General features: G+C 38.6%; 1 protein-coding gene across 1 annotated transcript in view; it reads right to left on the bottom strand.

Annotated features, from left to right (window-relative positions):
* Nucleotides 1-15,328, bottom strand: part of COL15A1 (collagen type XV alpha 1 chain) — a 126,838-nt gene that overhangs the window by 30,439 nt on the left and 81,071 nt on the right. Inside the window, exons 17-24 of the mRNA XM_083825865.1 lie at nucleotides 13,976-14,041; nucleotides 12,317-12,352; nucleotides 10,615-10,677; nucleotides 8,557-8,634; nucleotides 8,404-8,439; nucleotides 3,205-3,258; nucleotides 3,048-3,107; nucleotides 1,107-1,175 (exon numbers count right to left, since the gene is read on the bottom strand). Coding sequence (XP_083681991.1) covers nucleotides 1,107-1,175; nucleotides 3,048-3,107; nucleotides 3,205-3,258; nucleotides 8,404-8,439; nucleotides 8,557-8,634; nucleotides 10,615-10,677; nucleotides 12,317-12,352; nucleotides 13,976-14,041 — 462 coding nt within the window. The remainder of the gene's footprint in view (nucleotides 1-1,106; nucleotides 1,176-3,047; nucleotides 3,108-3,204; nucleotides 3,259-8,403; nucleotides 8,440-8,556; nucleotides 8,635-10,614; nucleotides 10,678-12,316; nucleotides 12,353-13,975; nucleotides 14,042-15,328) is intronic.

Raw genomic sequence — 15,328 nt, forward strand, 5'->3', positions numbered from 1 at the left:
ATGTAATACACCCTCAGTGTTGTTGCGTTCCATGAACTACCACAGCCACGCTTAAAGAGTTTGGTTATGTTCAATCAGAACTACCACAACTAGATTAATGAGTTGTGCAATTTATTGAAGGAACAGGTACACAGGTTCTTTGGATTGCTGGTGATAAATTCACTGTCTGCAAAGCATGTGCAAATACCAAAAGTATGAGTAACACAGCCTGGCTACAAACACGTTAAAAGATATAAAGTGACTCCATAGAGATTTCTAAGTTTCCTAGGGAGGCACTTGGCATAACCAAGTGTTCAGATCTTACCCAGCCCGTTGACTGATCCCAGAAGTCAGAAGGTATATTTCTTTACACGATGGTATCATCCCTAACATCCTCTCTCCCTTAAGCTAATTTATATCATTTTCTACCTTTTAGGTAGAGTATGAGTGACTCTAGTCATGCATACCTTTGTTACGACTGGTGTGAAATTTTCTCGCTTTGCTTTTAAAGGTATAGACTAGAAAAAATTCTTAGCACAAGCTCAGTGAGGCATGGTTACACCTTGGAGGTGGGTAGCCTTTGGAACGGAGGTGTGTTTTGGTATTATATTGATATTATAATGGGCAAAGTTCACCAAAAGGACAGCATTTTGTTAAAAACATGACAGGCTGTTGGCCTAGGATAACAAATGTGCAGCTTATCGGTTTCAGTGTGCACAAGAACAATCAAGTTCCCATCTTATCACAGAGCCTGGCTGTGGTGACTCCACTCTGCCCCACCCACCACATAGTTCCTCTTAGTACACAAAGTTCCCCTGGTGTGATCAACATCTAAGGTTGGAAGCTTAAGGAACTTCTATGTAGTACGGCTACACTCCACCCTGGAAGCTTCTTCAATGCTGTACCTTTTCTTTAAAATGTGAATACAGGTTTTAATTTCCAAGCCACCTCAGGCAATTATTCCACACTCTTGTTATGAGATTTCTTCCTATGCATGCAAGCAAGGTAGCCCACAGTAAATGCTGTTGCCTGAAACAAATTTTGAGGTTTCACTTTGCAAACCATTTCAAGAACAGCACATTTCTGCTACAGAGACAGAACAGAAACTGTTTGTTCAGTGTACTTACTCCTTTGATGTAAACTATATGTCCTGGACGTCCAGGGGGCCCTGGGGGTCCAGGCAAGCCAGGCATGCCCTGGTAAAAGAAAGTGAAGTAAGGAAGACATTACACATATCTTTTCATATGCAGTACAACTGGGCCTAGGGAAGGAAGGACAAGGGGCTTAGAAAGCTCTGTTTAACCAAGAAGTTTTGTGTGAAATGGCTTGAGGGGAGACTGAGCATTCAGTTAGAGGGATCAACCTAAGCTGGAAGGTGAATTTTAATATTTAGCCTAAAGTACTCTACAGAGAACAAAGCAGCCTAAAATTACTATTTCCAGGGAAAAATAAGCAAACAAACAAACATACAACTCCCAAGCCCAAAAGCACTATAAGTTGAAACTAAATTAAAGTCAGTGGTTCTACCATCCAAGGAAAATTAGGTCTTCAAGACTGGTCTGGGACTCTCAGGACTGATGAGATTCATATACTTCAAAGTGCCTGTCAGATAACTACATACTAATTAGCATCTTCAAGGAATCCTGCTACGCTGGAGGCATGACTGCCCTTTACAAAAACTATGCCAAGTCTTTACTGTGTCATTTAAAAATTTGGCACCATGCCATGTCCATGTTTCACTCTACATTGATGCACGCTTCAGTGAGGTGTCATATGTCACTATATAAATAACGATTCTATTGGATCTATTGGCTTTTATCTTCCCCAAGCACTGAAGGAAAAACTGTTAGAACGTGCAACCTGTTTTGCTTGCCTGTTTGCTTTAATGGCCCATCCTGATAAACTTCATCTGATAACACTTGCTTTAATTGTTTTTGTTTGGCTAGGGGAGACAATCCAGAAATTAACCTTGATACTGTTTAAAAATATGGAGAAATGGAAAATCTATTTAATGTTTTCTGCCAGAGGCTAGTCATCCTTTCTGTCTTTTTAGTCTAGTTAGAATTTGTCTAATCTGCCTGGCTTCATCTTCCAGCAACTAAATTTCTACTGACTAGATCATCTCTTCTAATGCCTAGCTGATCCCTACCTTCCTATGATTTCTATGGTAATGCAGTAAGACTCCCTTGTCTATTTTTTTTTCTTTATTTTCTTTCTTTCTTTTTTTTTTCCCTGCATATCTTAGATGCAGATGAAATATTATTATTACCTGCTGTTGTGGTAAGAGTACTTTTTTCTTTTTCAGCACAGATCAGCCTATGATGTCAGAACAGCTATAAAAAGTACTCTGCCAAGTAAATAAATACTCTAGTCTGAAACCTACTGCTTATGCTCAGCAGTACTTATTGTTGTGTGTTTTACAATTCTTCATGTCTGTCATGAGACCAGTTGAATGAATTCTATTCATAAGAACAGAGTTGCAGTGCCAGAACAGAGTTGCAGCATTCATCACGTGTCATTCCATAATTACAGGATACAGGTGGGCATGTATGTGCAATCATCTTGCAAACACTGTATGGTGGTCATTATTCTGGATACATGTACATGACTATCAAAGCAGGTAATAGGTATCAGCAAAAATCTCCTTGTTAGTAGGGTAGATGACACTAAATTATGATACGCTTAAATGCTGTTTGCACATATTCAAAACATCTAAAAGCCTATGGAAGTACCTTCACACCATGAAGATACCATGTATTTGTAGAAAGAATTTGGTAATATCAGATCATTTGATATTTGAACGACCTATGCTAACAGTGAATTGCATGTAACTTTTACACCTGGGATCTGATACAAATATCTATATCTGTAAGAACTGTCCAGATGGCCATAGAAATTGACTTTCCGATGACTGTTATCACTTAGGAATAATAGCAGAAGCATATAAGCATTTCAAGCTCATTTCAGCTTTTTAGTCCCGTCATGATTTCAAAGAAATTAATAGAAACCAGACCTGACAAGACTTCAACAGGATTTATTTCAATTAATTGTAATATATAAGAACTTACATTTAATGCTTCACCTCGTTCACCTTTCACACCTCTTAGTCCATTGAGTCCTGGGCGGCCCTGAAATAAGTAAACATAAGGAAAGAGTAGAAATAGTGCAGTAGGTGCCTGAAACAAGCTGCTCTATCTTTATTCCATTTGAGGGCTTAATACATACTGGTCGTCCTGGGAAGCCAAGTTCTCCTTTAGGTCCAGCAGGTCCTATTGGTCCCTGGACAGAAAAGAAAATGGGATTGTGGAGAAAAAGAATAAAATTGAATAAATAATGGATGGAAGAAATCTTTGGCACAGATTTGATTATTTAGAAATAGAGGCTTAGTGTTACATTTGTGTTAAAAATCAGTCTGTGATTGTTTGCACACAATGCACAGAATGTCCTCTCTATTTGCTCTTCTAAGTGATCTCAGAAGCTGGAGAGGTCTGCATATAACAGTTAAATCTGGTTTGGAAAAGACTGGTTATCTGAAATGAAGCCTGAATTCTCTGCCACTTGCAATGTGTGCAGTTCAACACTAAGTTGCCATGTATCAAAAATAGCAAAATTAAACATATCAGTCAATAGAAAAAAGGCAGTTAAAGGTGTATACTTTGTGCACCTGCTTTTTTTAAATTTTATTTATTTATTTTAATTATTTTTGAATCAGACACTATGGGGAAATGCCTGTGGATCAGACTGAGACTTCCTATAGTGCCAGACTTCTGCGTACCTCTTGCCAGCCTGGATGCATGGACTTAAGTGGATGATAGTTGAAACAGATCCTTCTTTATACAAGAATTACCCATCAGACCACAAAGACTGATAAAAGAGACTTCAGAACTAAAAGGCAAGCAGGTCACCCAGGAAAAGTAGTCCAGGACCATGGATTATCTGTGATTTGGTATTTGCAAGCACATGGCTTCTAGGCAGCCAGGGGTAACAGATAACAGGGGTAACAAAAAGCAGTAGACTGGTGGACACTGCAAGCTTTAACCTGCAGTCAACGTCCTAAAACTCAACAAAACCACAAGAGTCTAGACAATCTCTTTACTTATGAGTCAGCCTTTCCGGTTTCAATTCCTTTATTTCCAGCCTGGTGAAATGCTAAAGAATTCACCTTCTTGAATTATTGCACTTGTATTTTAACTACACTCATTGTTCCACATGTGCATGGAGAAGATGAAGGCTACGTATGAATTGGATGCATAAAATCTGAAAGTAAATCTTCTAAAACCTTAAACGATTATTGGTAACATAACCTCTTGTACTGGGTCTGGCGGAGTCCCCATTCCTGGGGGTATTTAAGGAAAGGCTGGACATTGTGCTTAGGGACATGGTTTAGTGGGTGATGATGCTGATGGTAGGGGGATGGTGGACCAGATGATCGTGGAGGTCTTTTCCAACCTTAATGTTTCTAAGATTCTGTGATCTCATTGCAATCACGGAGACGTAGTGGGATAGTTCACATGACTGGAATGCTGTCATAGAAAGCTATGTGATTTTTAGAAAAGACTGGCCAGGAAGGCGAGGTGGTGGAATTGCTCTTTATGTGAGAGAGCAACTGGAATGCATGGAGCTCTGCCTAGAGGTGGATGAGGAGTGAGTTGAGAGCTTATGGTTAATGATTAAATCGCAGGCTACCATGGCTGATACTGTTGTGGGTGTTTGCTACAGGCCACCTGATTAGGAAGAGAAGGTAGATGAAGCCATCTTCAGACAGCTGGAAGTAACCTCTCAATCACAAGCCCTGGTTCTCATTGGGGACTTCAACCATCCTGATATCTGCTGGGAAGACCACACAGCTAGGCACAAACAGTCCAGGAGGTTCCTGCAGTGCATCAATGACAACTTTTTGACACAGGTTGTGGAGAAACCAACAAGGAGGGGTGTGCTGCTGGACCGTGTATTAACAAATACGGAAGAACTAGTTGGACATATGAGGTTTGGGGGCAGCCTTGTCTTCAGTGACCATGACATGGTGGAGTTCGTGATCTTGTGAGGATAAGCAGGGCAAAAAGTAGGACTGTGATCCTGGACTTCAGGAGATCAAACTTTGGCCTCTTCAGGGATCTACTTGGAAGAATCACATGGGTTAGGGCCATGGAAGGAAGAGGGGTCCAAGACAGCTGGTTAATGTTCAAGCATCGCTTCTTCCAAGCTCAAGATCGGTGCATCCCTATGAGTAAGAAGGCAAGCAAAGGGGGCAGGAGACTTGCATGGATGAGCAGGGAGTTCCTAGCAAAGCTCAGACAAAAGAAGGAAGTTTACATGCATGTGGAAAAAGGGACAGGCCACTTGGGAGGAATATAGGAATGCTGTCAGAGTATGCAGGGATGCACTGAAGAAGGCCAAGGCCCATTTGGAATTAGATCTGTCAGGGCGTTTCAAAGACAACAAGAAGGGCTTCTTCAAATGCATCAGTATAAAAAGACAAGGGAAATTGTCAGTCTGCTGCTGGGGTGGGTGCCCTATTGACAAAGGATACAGAGGAGGCAGAGTTGCTGAATGCCTTTTTTGCTTCAATCTTTACTGCTAAGACCAGCCCTCAGGAATCTCAGACCCTGGAGACAAGAAAGGAAGTCCGGAGAAAGGAGGACTTTCCCTTGGTCAAGGAGGATCGGGTCAGAGATCATCTAAGCAAACCTGACATCCACAAATCCATGGGCCCTGATGGAATGCACCCACGGGTGATGAGGCAGCTGGCCGATGTTATTGCTAGGCCACTCTCCATCATCTTTGAATGGTCGTGGAGAACAGGAGAGGTGTCTGAGGACTGGAAGAAAGCCAGTGTCACACCAGTCTTGAAAAAGGGCAAGAAGGAGGACCCAGGCAACTACAGGCCAGTCAGACTCACCTCCCTGCCTGGAAACATGATGAAGCAGCTCTTCCTGGAGGCGCATCTCCAGGCATGTGGAGGATAAGAAGGTGATCAGGATTAGTCAGAATGGATTCATCAAGGGGAAATCATGCTTAACCTATCTGATAGCCTTCTATGATGAGATGACTAGCTGGGTAGATGAGGGGAGAGCAGTGGATGTGGTCTATCTTGACTTCAGCAAGGCTTTTGACACTGTCTCCCATAACATCCTCATAGACAAGCTCGGGAAGTGTGGCCTAGATGAGCAGACAGTGAGGGGGATTGATAACTGGCTGGATGGCAGAGCTCAGAGTGTTCCATTCTGTGATTCTGTGAGAGCTTCTGACAGAGCTTTAGTGCGTACCAAGTAGAACAGAGCTATTGACACCAATGCTTTGATAAGTTATGCAACAGAGCGTGTGGCTAAGCACTCTGAAATTTCTATATTAATGTTGCACAGGACTCTCACTGACTACAAAAGGTTTTTTTCTACAGGGCAGCGCTAAAAGGAGTCATGTCCATCATCAGTGATGATCAAACCAGAGTTCTGTACTAAGAATCTCTAGGCACTAAGAATGCACTAAGAAGAGGAAATGGCTGGACAAAATCTTGAAACAGACTCTGTGTGTCTAATTATCCTGCAGAGTTCACACGAGTGCTAGCAAGAACACTTTCTGAATGCTCTTGCCTTCATGATAAACTGTATGAAACATCTCATGGCAGTACAAAAGAAGATATAAATATAGAGTTTGGGGCTGATAGAAAAAGGGCATGTCCTGAAGGGTGCCTAGCAAAAGGATGAGAGGCAACAGACACAAGCCAGAACATGAGAATTTTCAAATAAATATATGGAAAAAAATATTAAACATGAAGATTATCATGTACTGGAACATGCTGGCCATAGAGGCTGTGGAATCTCCACTGTAAGAGATGTTGAAGACTTGCCTGGGCAAGCCCCTGAGCTAACTAGACCTGCTTTGGCCAGCGAGTGTGTATTAGATGACCTTTGAAGTTCACTTCCATTCTAAATTATCCTATGATTCTATATCAAGGTTAAAGGATAAACTCATCTTGCAGTCATACAAGGAGGAGAAAAGAAACTCCCCTTCTCTTAAGTTTGGATAGCTCCCTCAAGGTATTTTAATATACAGTATTTAAGAAAGCAGTTTATCAGCACACCCAGTTATCTCCTTCTAAAGACCACAGCAACCAATGGCAAAAATCTCCTGTTCACCTTAATGCGCAGAAACTACAAAAGCTACTAACAATCACTTAGGCACAACAGGGACTAGGCTACACCAAAAGCAGAAGCAAAGAAATCATAGAATCATAGAATCATTGAATCATGGAATCATAGAGTCATGGAATGGCTCGGGTTGGAAGGGACCTTAAAGGTCACCTAACTCTAAATCCCCTGCCATAGACAGGGATGCCACCCACTAGATCAGGTTGGCCAAGGCCCCATCCAGCCTGGTCTTGAACACCTCCAGGGATGGGGCATCAACAGCTTCTCTTGGCAACCTGAAAATCTCAATATCCTTGATCTTTGTGGAATATTAGACTGCAAGAAATGAATTCCTGCTGTAACACTACTGAATCTGGAAAACTGTTCATATATTACAACTAATTTCTCATTGTGCTTTCATACATTTTGTGTCTAGTCAAAAATATTAGGCCAAGTACATGAAATAAGGCTTCTAAATCCTGTTTTCAGTAAATGGTCTGATGCTACTGCCTGATTTACTTCTTGCTTTTAATCCAAGGGAGTTGCAAATTCTTGGCTCCTATAGAAACTGGGGCTGATGTAGTCAGTTGTTTAAATGTAAAGCATAGAATTAGAAAATAATTTAGATTGAAAGGGACCTCCAGAGGTCATCTAGTCCAACTCTTAAAGCAAGGCAAATTTCCAAGTTAGATCATGGTGTTCAGCACCTTGTTTCACAATCCACCATCTCTCTGAGCACCTTTTTCTGTGTTTAATCACTTTAAAAAATTTTTTTTTGGTGTGGTAGTGCTTTTTTGATTTTTTTTCCTTATAACTTTTCAGAATTTCCCTTGCTGCAACTTGTGATCATTGACACATGTCTTTTTCCTGCACATCTCTGAGAGGGCCTGACTCCATATTTTTTCTAGTTCCCTTTCAGGCAGTGGCAGGGAGAAATTAGAGCCTCTCTCAGTCTTTTTTCTTTGTGGGTAAACAAACCCAGTGCACTCAAACGCTTCTGATAAGTCTGGTAAGTTACTAGCTTGGAATGAAGACTTTTCACTGTCTGTTTAGTAAATAATGGATACATTTGTTCTACTAGAATTTATATTCTATATCAAGTCAGTAATTTACAGTACCACATATGTGAAAAACATTCTTTTCTAGAGGACATTGATCATCCTGAAGCATTAATATTTCTTACAATTTCTACTTAGAAGGAATGAAAAGCTGAAACAACCTACCTTTACAATTATTAGTCTCTCTAAAGACAAAAGAAAATCAAAAAAGAATCCACTGAACTTTGGAAATGTCTTACCCTTGGTCCCACTGGTCCCACCACTCCAGCTTCACCCTGTTGAGGACAGACATACACAGCAATGACAACGAGAACTTCTACAGTATCTAGTAGAGGTGGTTGGTAACAAGGCCACCAAATATTCCGGAAGAACAAAAAACAGTATGAACTCACCTTCTGCCCTTTTCTTCCTAATAATTCAGTTGAAGATCCATCAGCAGTAATGATAACTCCTGGTTCTCCCTTTTCACCCTGCATTAATATCAAAGCTATTTTACAGTGTTTACAAAGCAGCTCTCAATGAGTAAGCAAAAGTCAAAGCAGCATTGCTGCTGTTCGAAGCATGACATTATTCTGAGAGAAAAACTACAATGTGATATCAACGCGAGTCAGATGAAATTTGATTCTGGGGGAGAGTAGGGCTGATCTTTCCTAAAACATCATACGGTAAACTAAAAATATCCTGCTACTGTAAATATCCATAAGATGTATAAATACTTGGTTTTGTTTTTGTGTAAAAAAAAAAAAAGTCTTTCAATTGCTCTCAACAAATTGTCTCTGTGAAACATGTGCTATGTTCATAAGAGATCTCTGCCAAAGGCAGACAGGCTATTGGAGTCTTCCTGTGTACCATCAGCTTAGATATTCATCAGCAAATCCTGCTGGAATTGTAATTCTTGATAACACTAAGTAGAAAGAGCGACTATCAGGAAAGCATGAATCTTTTTTTCTATGTCCTTGGGGTATGATGCAGTCTCATTATCTTTCAGGAAGGCCAATTGGCAGCATTCAAATTACAAACCTCTGAGTTTCTCTTCTTCAATGGGTTTTGTTGAATAATGGCACCACAACCAGGAATTTTCATCCTCCAGTGCAGACACATGGTTGCCGCTAGATCTAGATCATTCAGCTGTAACTTTCCTCCTCCTAGCTCAGGTAATCTGAGCATTTTATCTTTCCCAAGATCTTTAATGGAAGAAATTCGACTTGAAACTAACAATTGCATTGCTGATTAAAGTGATAACTCAGGTTAGAACACTTCAATTGAGCTTCATTTCCTGCAGATTTAAGGCATATTTTGGAGTCTCCCTGAGCCTTTGTTTTATTGACTTTATCTTTTGTGAGATTTTATGGATGAAAGGCTGCAACAGAATAATCTCATGATCCTTACAGGGAATTGTTCCCTGGTGTCTGTTGAGCTTTGTCTGTGGTTGCTGAGATCATCACAGTCTTGAGCATAACTTGGTATTCACGCCTCAGAAACAGCATCAAAAACATCATTATGTCATTGGTGGGTATAAAATATAATGACTTCAAAACTTCCAGTTCCTTCCAGCATGAATAGTAGAAGTAAAAAAATACAAAAAACTCCAAAACCAAAAAAAGCAAACAGACAACCCCAAGCCAAAAACAAACACAACTGTTTTTAAGTTTGAGCTCAATCATTTTAAGCACTGGGTAAAGCCTGAATCCATGTATCAAAAGGGGATCATTCTCAAACCATTCCCACTTGTGAGAAAGTGAGGGTCGGTTATTTTATAAATACAAGCAGGAAGTGTTTTTGCTTTTGTTATCCCCAAGACTGTAATAACTTAGATGCTCTTCATCCATGCTTCCAGCAAATGGATGAGAAGGGGAATAAGAAAACGCAACAGCAGCAGCAATACTTGAAAAGGGGAAGAAAAAAACAGAACAGGCCTCAGTCACCTCTCAGCAATGTCACAAAATAAACACTATTGTGCAAAACAAGAGAAAGGACCATAAGGAAAGAGGTTCCCAGGTCTTACACTTTTTTATGGGGAATGGAAAACTGCAGTCTTTGTTGTGTAGGCAAAACTTTCTGTGCCAAGGAAGGAACAGGAAAGTTTTTGCCTTTTTTTTATTTGTCTCCTTGGTTAGGATACCAGGCTGTCAGCGCTGATCACCAGCTGGCAAGAAGAGGTCACCTTGTGCTTAATGTTTATGCAAACATATTTTGATAAAAGCATGCTACACTGCTGAATTTCATTTCTTGGGCAGGAATGTTAGCTCTCAGTAATGTAATATCAGGTATTTTGTTTAGCAGTCTTTCAAATCACACTTAGTACATTTTTCACATATACTTATTAACACCCCAATCCCTAGTAAAATTAGAATCATAAAACTAGAACCATAAAACATTATGATGCCACTAAGGATTTGTTATCTAACACATTTTGTAACGTGTAGTTTTCCCTTTGCATTTTCTCTTACCTGTTGGCCTTTGGGTCCTTTTGGTCCAGGCAAACCAATATCACCTTTTGGTCCCTGAGGGCCCTAAGCAAAATCAAGTACATAAATAAATTGGTGGAGAGCTCTGCTGAGAAAACGGAGCTGGACCTTTTTACTAAATGTAATTTTAAGTAACTGGAAAACTTGAACCTGAATCACTCTGGCTGCAATCTAAGACTTTATTTACAAGTATTACAAATCTTAGACTTACAAGACTAAATTGCTGTCTGAATCAACAAATTTTTTAAAACAAATATTATATAGGGATAATCTGTTAAAAATAGCAAAAGAAAAAAAGCTATTGTTTATCAGAGTGTAGATGATACACACATTCACAAAGAGAAATATGCATACATTAATAAGAGTGGAAATTCAGCCTAAAATTCTCTTTCTTCCCTACTTTATTCTCTCTCCTTCCATGGTCATTCAGTGACACTGATTTTCAACAGGTTTTCTGAAGTTGTATTTTTAAGAAACAGTACAATAAAAATATATATTTTTATATATATATAGATTATATATTTAAAAATAAGACCATTTCTGTGAAAGCATTCTTCTCAGATCATATTTTGTTTTACAGTCTTCCATTATAAACACATGTAGAAGCACTTTTGTTTTTACTCATCAAGAACTAAACTAAAGTTTACATGATTTCTGCGTTAGTGAAGAGTAAAGACCTGATTTAAGGATGAGAATGGTATTTTTATGAAGAAATTCTGTTAATAACAGAAAGGCTAACAATTCATTATATCACTTTCTAAATGTTGTCAGCTCTTTTTCAACTGAAAAGTATTTTAAAGATTTTTGTTTTTATTTTTATTTTATTTGTTTTCCTATGCAGTCCACCATATCCAGGACTCAGTAAACAACCTTTGTAGAACTTTGGGCTAATTGCCAACATTTTGTTAACATCATTTGTCAGCTTTCCCAGTTTTCTCCTTATTCTTAGGCAATAGACAAAGGGTCCTGAGATCATATGCACACGTCTGAACAGTTAAACAACCATAACAGGGGAAAATAATGCTACTACATTATATATAATATAAATATAATAGTATAAACAATACTGTAAGAAGTTACAAGCCAGGCAATTTTTAATGGAATAGCAGTATGAGCACAATAGGTAACATAACATAAGGCACCTTTTGAAACTATGGCTGTGTAATGCACTGGAATGCTGAAATGTTATTCTAAAAAAATTACTAAATTTAATAATAAATAACCTTTGTATTATCCTAAAGGATTAAAAAATCATAAGCCTGATAAGGTTTTACAGAGCTCTCTATTAGCGACCAAAAAAAAACCCCAACCAACAACAGCAAAAAAAACACTTAAGAAATAATATTATTCCATATGCAATTTGAATATAATTTTTAGAAGCCCATTTATTCCATTTGTTTCTCCTAAATTGCACAGGACTATTCTTTAGGTAGCAATTTTTCATTAGACTCAATTACATTTAAACTGCAGAACTGATTCTGAGATAAGCAGAAATGAGCTGTGTATATCATAGTATACTTAATTTCCAGCAGACTTAATTTCTACCATAAGTGTTGGTTCCATAAAAACTACAGTCTCATATGAAAATGCATAAGACTTTGTATAACCTCTGTAAAATATAAATATTAAAATATTAAAGCATATTGAAAAATACTTACTTAGATCCCAGGAACATAATACTTACAGGAAATCCTGGTAGACCTGGCTTGCCATCTGGACCCTGCAAAATGCAAAAAACCCTACTCCCTTACAAACACATATTACAGACTTGCAAAACAGAGTATGCATTTTCAGTGTATAGCCTAATTTATGAATATTAATTGATCTGAAACTGGATTAAGAATTTCATTCAGCCGGTGGTAAACCTGCTATCACTCCACAACACTCTATGCTTCTAACTTTTTCTGGGACACTAGGATTTACTTTCCAAAACTGAAGGGACAAATATCCAGGAAAGGCTTCTAAAAAGGTGACATTTTCCACATATTAAAGGCATGTAACCGTAAGTCAAACTTCTTTGATTTTGTTTTACAGAATGAATTATTGAGATCACAGGAGCCCGTCCACCTTTGCCATTGCACTCCTGGTTGTCTGTGGATCCAAACAGAATGTCTACTATACTGTGAATATAAACATGGATTTGAATTTGTACGGGGCATATTAAAGATTGTCCCACTGTGATATCTGCAGAAACACAATTTATTTCTAGTTTAAATCACCTGAATGTGCATTACCCAAGTCACTATAATACCCTAACCCCCTTCCTGACTATGGTGAACTGAGGTTCTGATGCCCTTCCAATTGAAACTACATTTCAGGCTGGACCTACAGGACCTACTTTCTGTAATAACTACTACAAACAAAACAAAAGTGGGTTTATGAGACCACTCATCTAGGTTGTTTTGAGAGCCTGTTGTCTAAGGCTTGAATGCCAACTACCTGCAGTACCAGAACTCACACAAGGGACCATCCTATTAATACCTAGCATCCTATTATGTACAGGGATTAGGATTCTGCTATTAGGTACACACGTGCTTATCTTCCTTGTTTCATCAAGGACTGAATGTGAGGGAGGTAACTGTGTTCACAAAGAAGTAATAGATAATAAATAAATAAAATAAACACCAGTCTGCAACTGAAACGTTGTGAAGCAAGACGCTGTGGGATTTAAACATTGTGAAGTGCAATATATTGTAGATTTTCAGGCAAGTTCTGCCTGACTTTGAATAGACTCTACAGCCTGCAGAAGGTAGGTTTTTCTGTGGTTTTTCTGTGGATCTAGTCCTAGAAATTTGAAATCCTTACAGAGAAGCATCCAGCTCTTCAAATATTTGACCAAACTATTTTGCAGCTAGACTGCTATAAAACAGAACTTGAAATTTCTTTTCTGTTGTTCTCTCATGAGATTTCCAATTTACCATCCACAGCTATAATTTCTGTGAGATTAAATTCAAACACTGGAACCTACTATTCCTAGTTGCAGTCACAAGCAGAACTGAGGAAAATACGCTATCCCAACATTTCATGACTTGAAAAACAAGAATACAAAAAGGTGGAGGAAATGCTATCATCCCTATTTTTGCATTAGTTCCACATTTCTGTCATTCTGAGCATATTGTTCAGATTCAGATCTAAACCAACCCCTTCAATTCCTTTCTTTCAGACAAACATGTAAGAACTAATTCATCCACACATAATTCATTTCTGCCCTGAAGTACTCCCACACAGCTTGTTGCAGGATTTATGTACACATTTTTGAAGTACAAGGAACTCAGCTCTAGATGATACTTAAAAGGTGACATTAAAGATAGCGCAATTCTGAAGATTTAATATGTATACTCACAGGAGGCCCGAGCAGTTCTTCAATTGAAGTAAAATTAAAAATTCCATTTGTATCATTGAGTAGTAGCTAAAAAAGTGGTTAAGGAGCAGGTTATTTCAAATATCAAACTGAATATCTGGGGTACTCATACATTTTTTAGAAATTTGCACACAGTTTAAACTATGCATCACATTATAAACATGGGCAGAAAACCACAAGTGAGGCTAAAGATATGTTTAAGCTACTTTTAACTTTTGTTATGCATCTGCAATAACAAAATAGAGCACTTTCATTTCATTCCTTATGTAAGGATTTCAGAATGCTTTAAAAACTTTTATTACCTGACCCTCATATATTTTTAATTTGAAAACTTTTACAGCATATATTGTATATATTGTAGTCTGAGGTCATTTCTCCACAATAAAGATTAAAATAAAATTTTTATACCCCAATATGTCACTGGCGTTCTGAGATGGTGAACTTATCTGACCACAATCTATCTTGTAGATTCGAAGTTATATTTTATTCTGGATATGTCTTCATCACACAATATAGTGATTCCTAAATTAGATCTGATCATGCTGCTGTGTCTACTTGATGCGATATAGAGCAATCAATGAAACTAGCTTGGATCCCCAAAACACTATAGTCACGTGCATGTGGAGCAGCACCTAAGCTAATGAGCTCTCAGTCTCCAGAAAACTGAACAGAGCAGAATGATAACAATGCTGTTATACTTCTTTCTATCCTGGAATTATTGAGGTCTGCATTAGCTCAGACATCTGCAGATTTTGATCATAGAATCGGAATAATGAAGGTTGACCTGGACCTTTGGAAGTAATTTGGTCCAACCTCCTGCTCAAAGCTGGTCAAATTAGGTCAGGTCCAGCTGAGGCTTGAACAACTCCAAGGATCTAAATGCCACAAATATCCTGAGCAACCAAATCCAGTATTTGAGCATCCTCCGGGTAAAAAGTCTTTGCTTATATCTAATCAGAATTTCCCATTTTCCAACTCGTGTCGATTAAAGTCTCATGATAACTCTATGTACCTCTAAGAAGTGGGTGGCTCCATCTCTGTATTCTCTAATTAGGTTGTTGTAGAGAGCAACAAATTCTCTCCTTAGCCTTCTTTTCTCCAGGATGAACAATCAGAGTTGTTTCCGCTTCTTCTTGTGTACCATGTGCTCTGGTCTCCTAACCATCTTGGTGTCTCTTCATGAGGCTTGTGTCACTATGTCAATATCTTTCTTGTACTAGGAAGCCCACAGCTGTACATGGTACTCCTGATGCAGTCTTGTGAATGCCAGTCATATCTCTCTAAGTTCACCAACTGAGCCGAGCCAATTTTCCACCTATTTTTAATCATCCTCTT

The sequence above is a fragment of the Anser anser genome (assembly GCF_964211835.1).
Source record: "Anser anser genome assembly, chromosome: 2".
NCBI classification, from domain to species: domain Eukaryota; kingdom Metazoa; phylum Chordata; class Aves; order Anseriformes; family Anatidae; genus Anser; species Anser anser.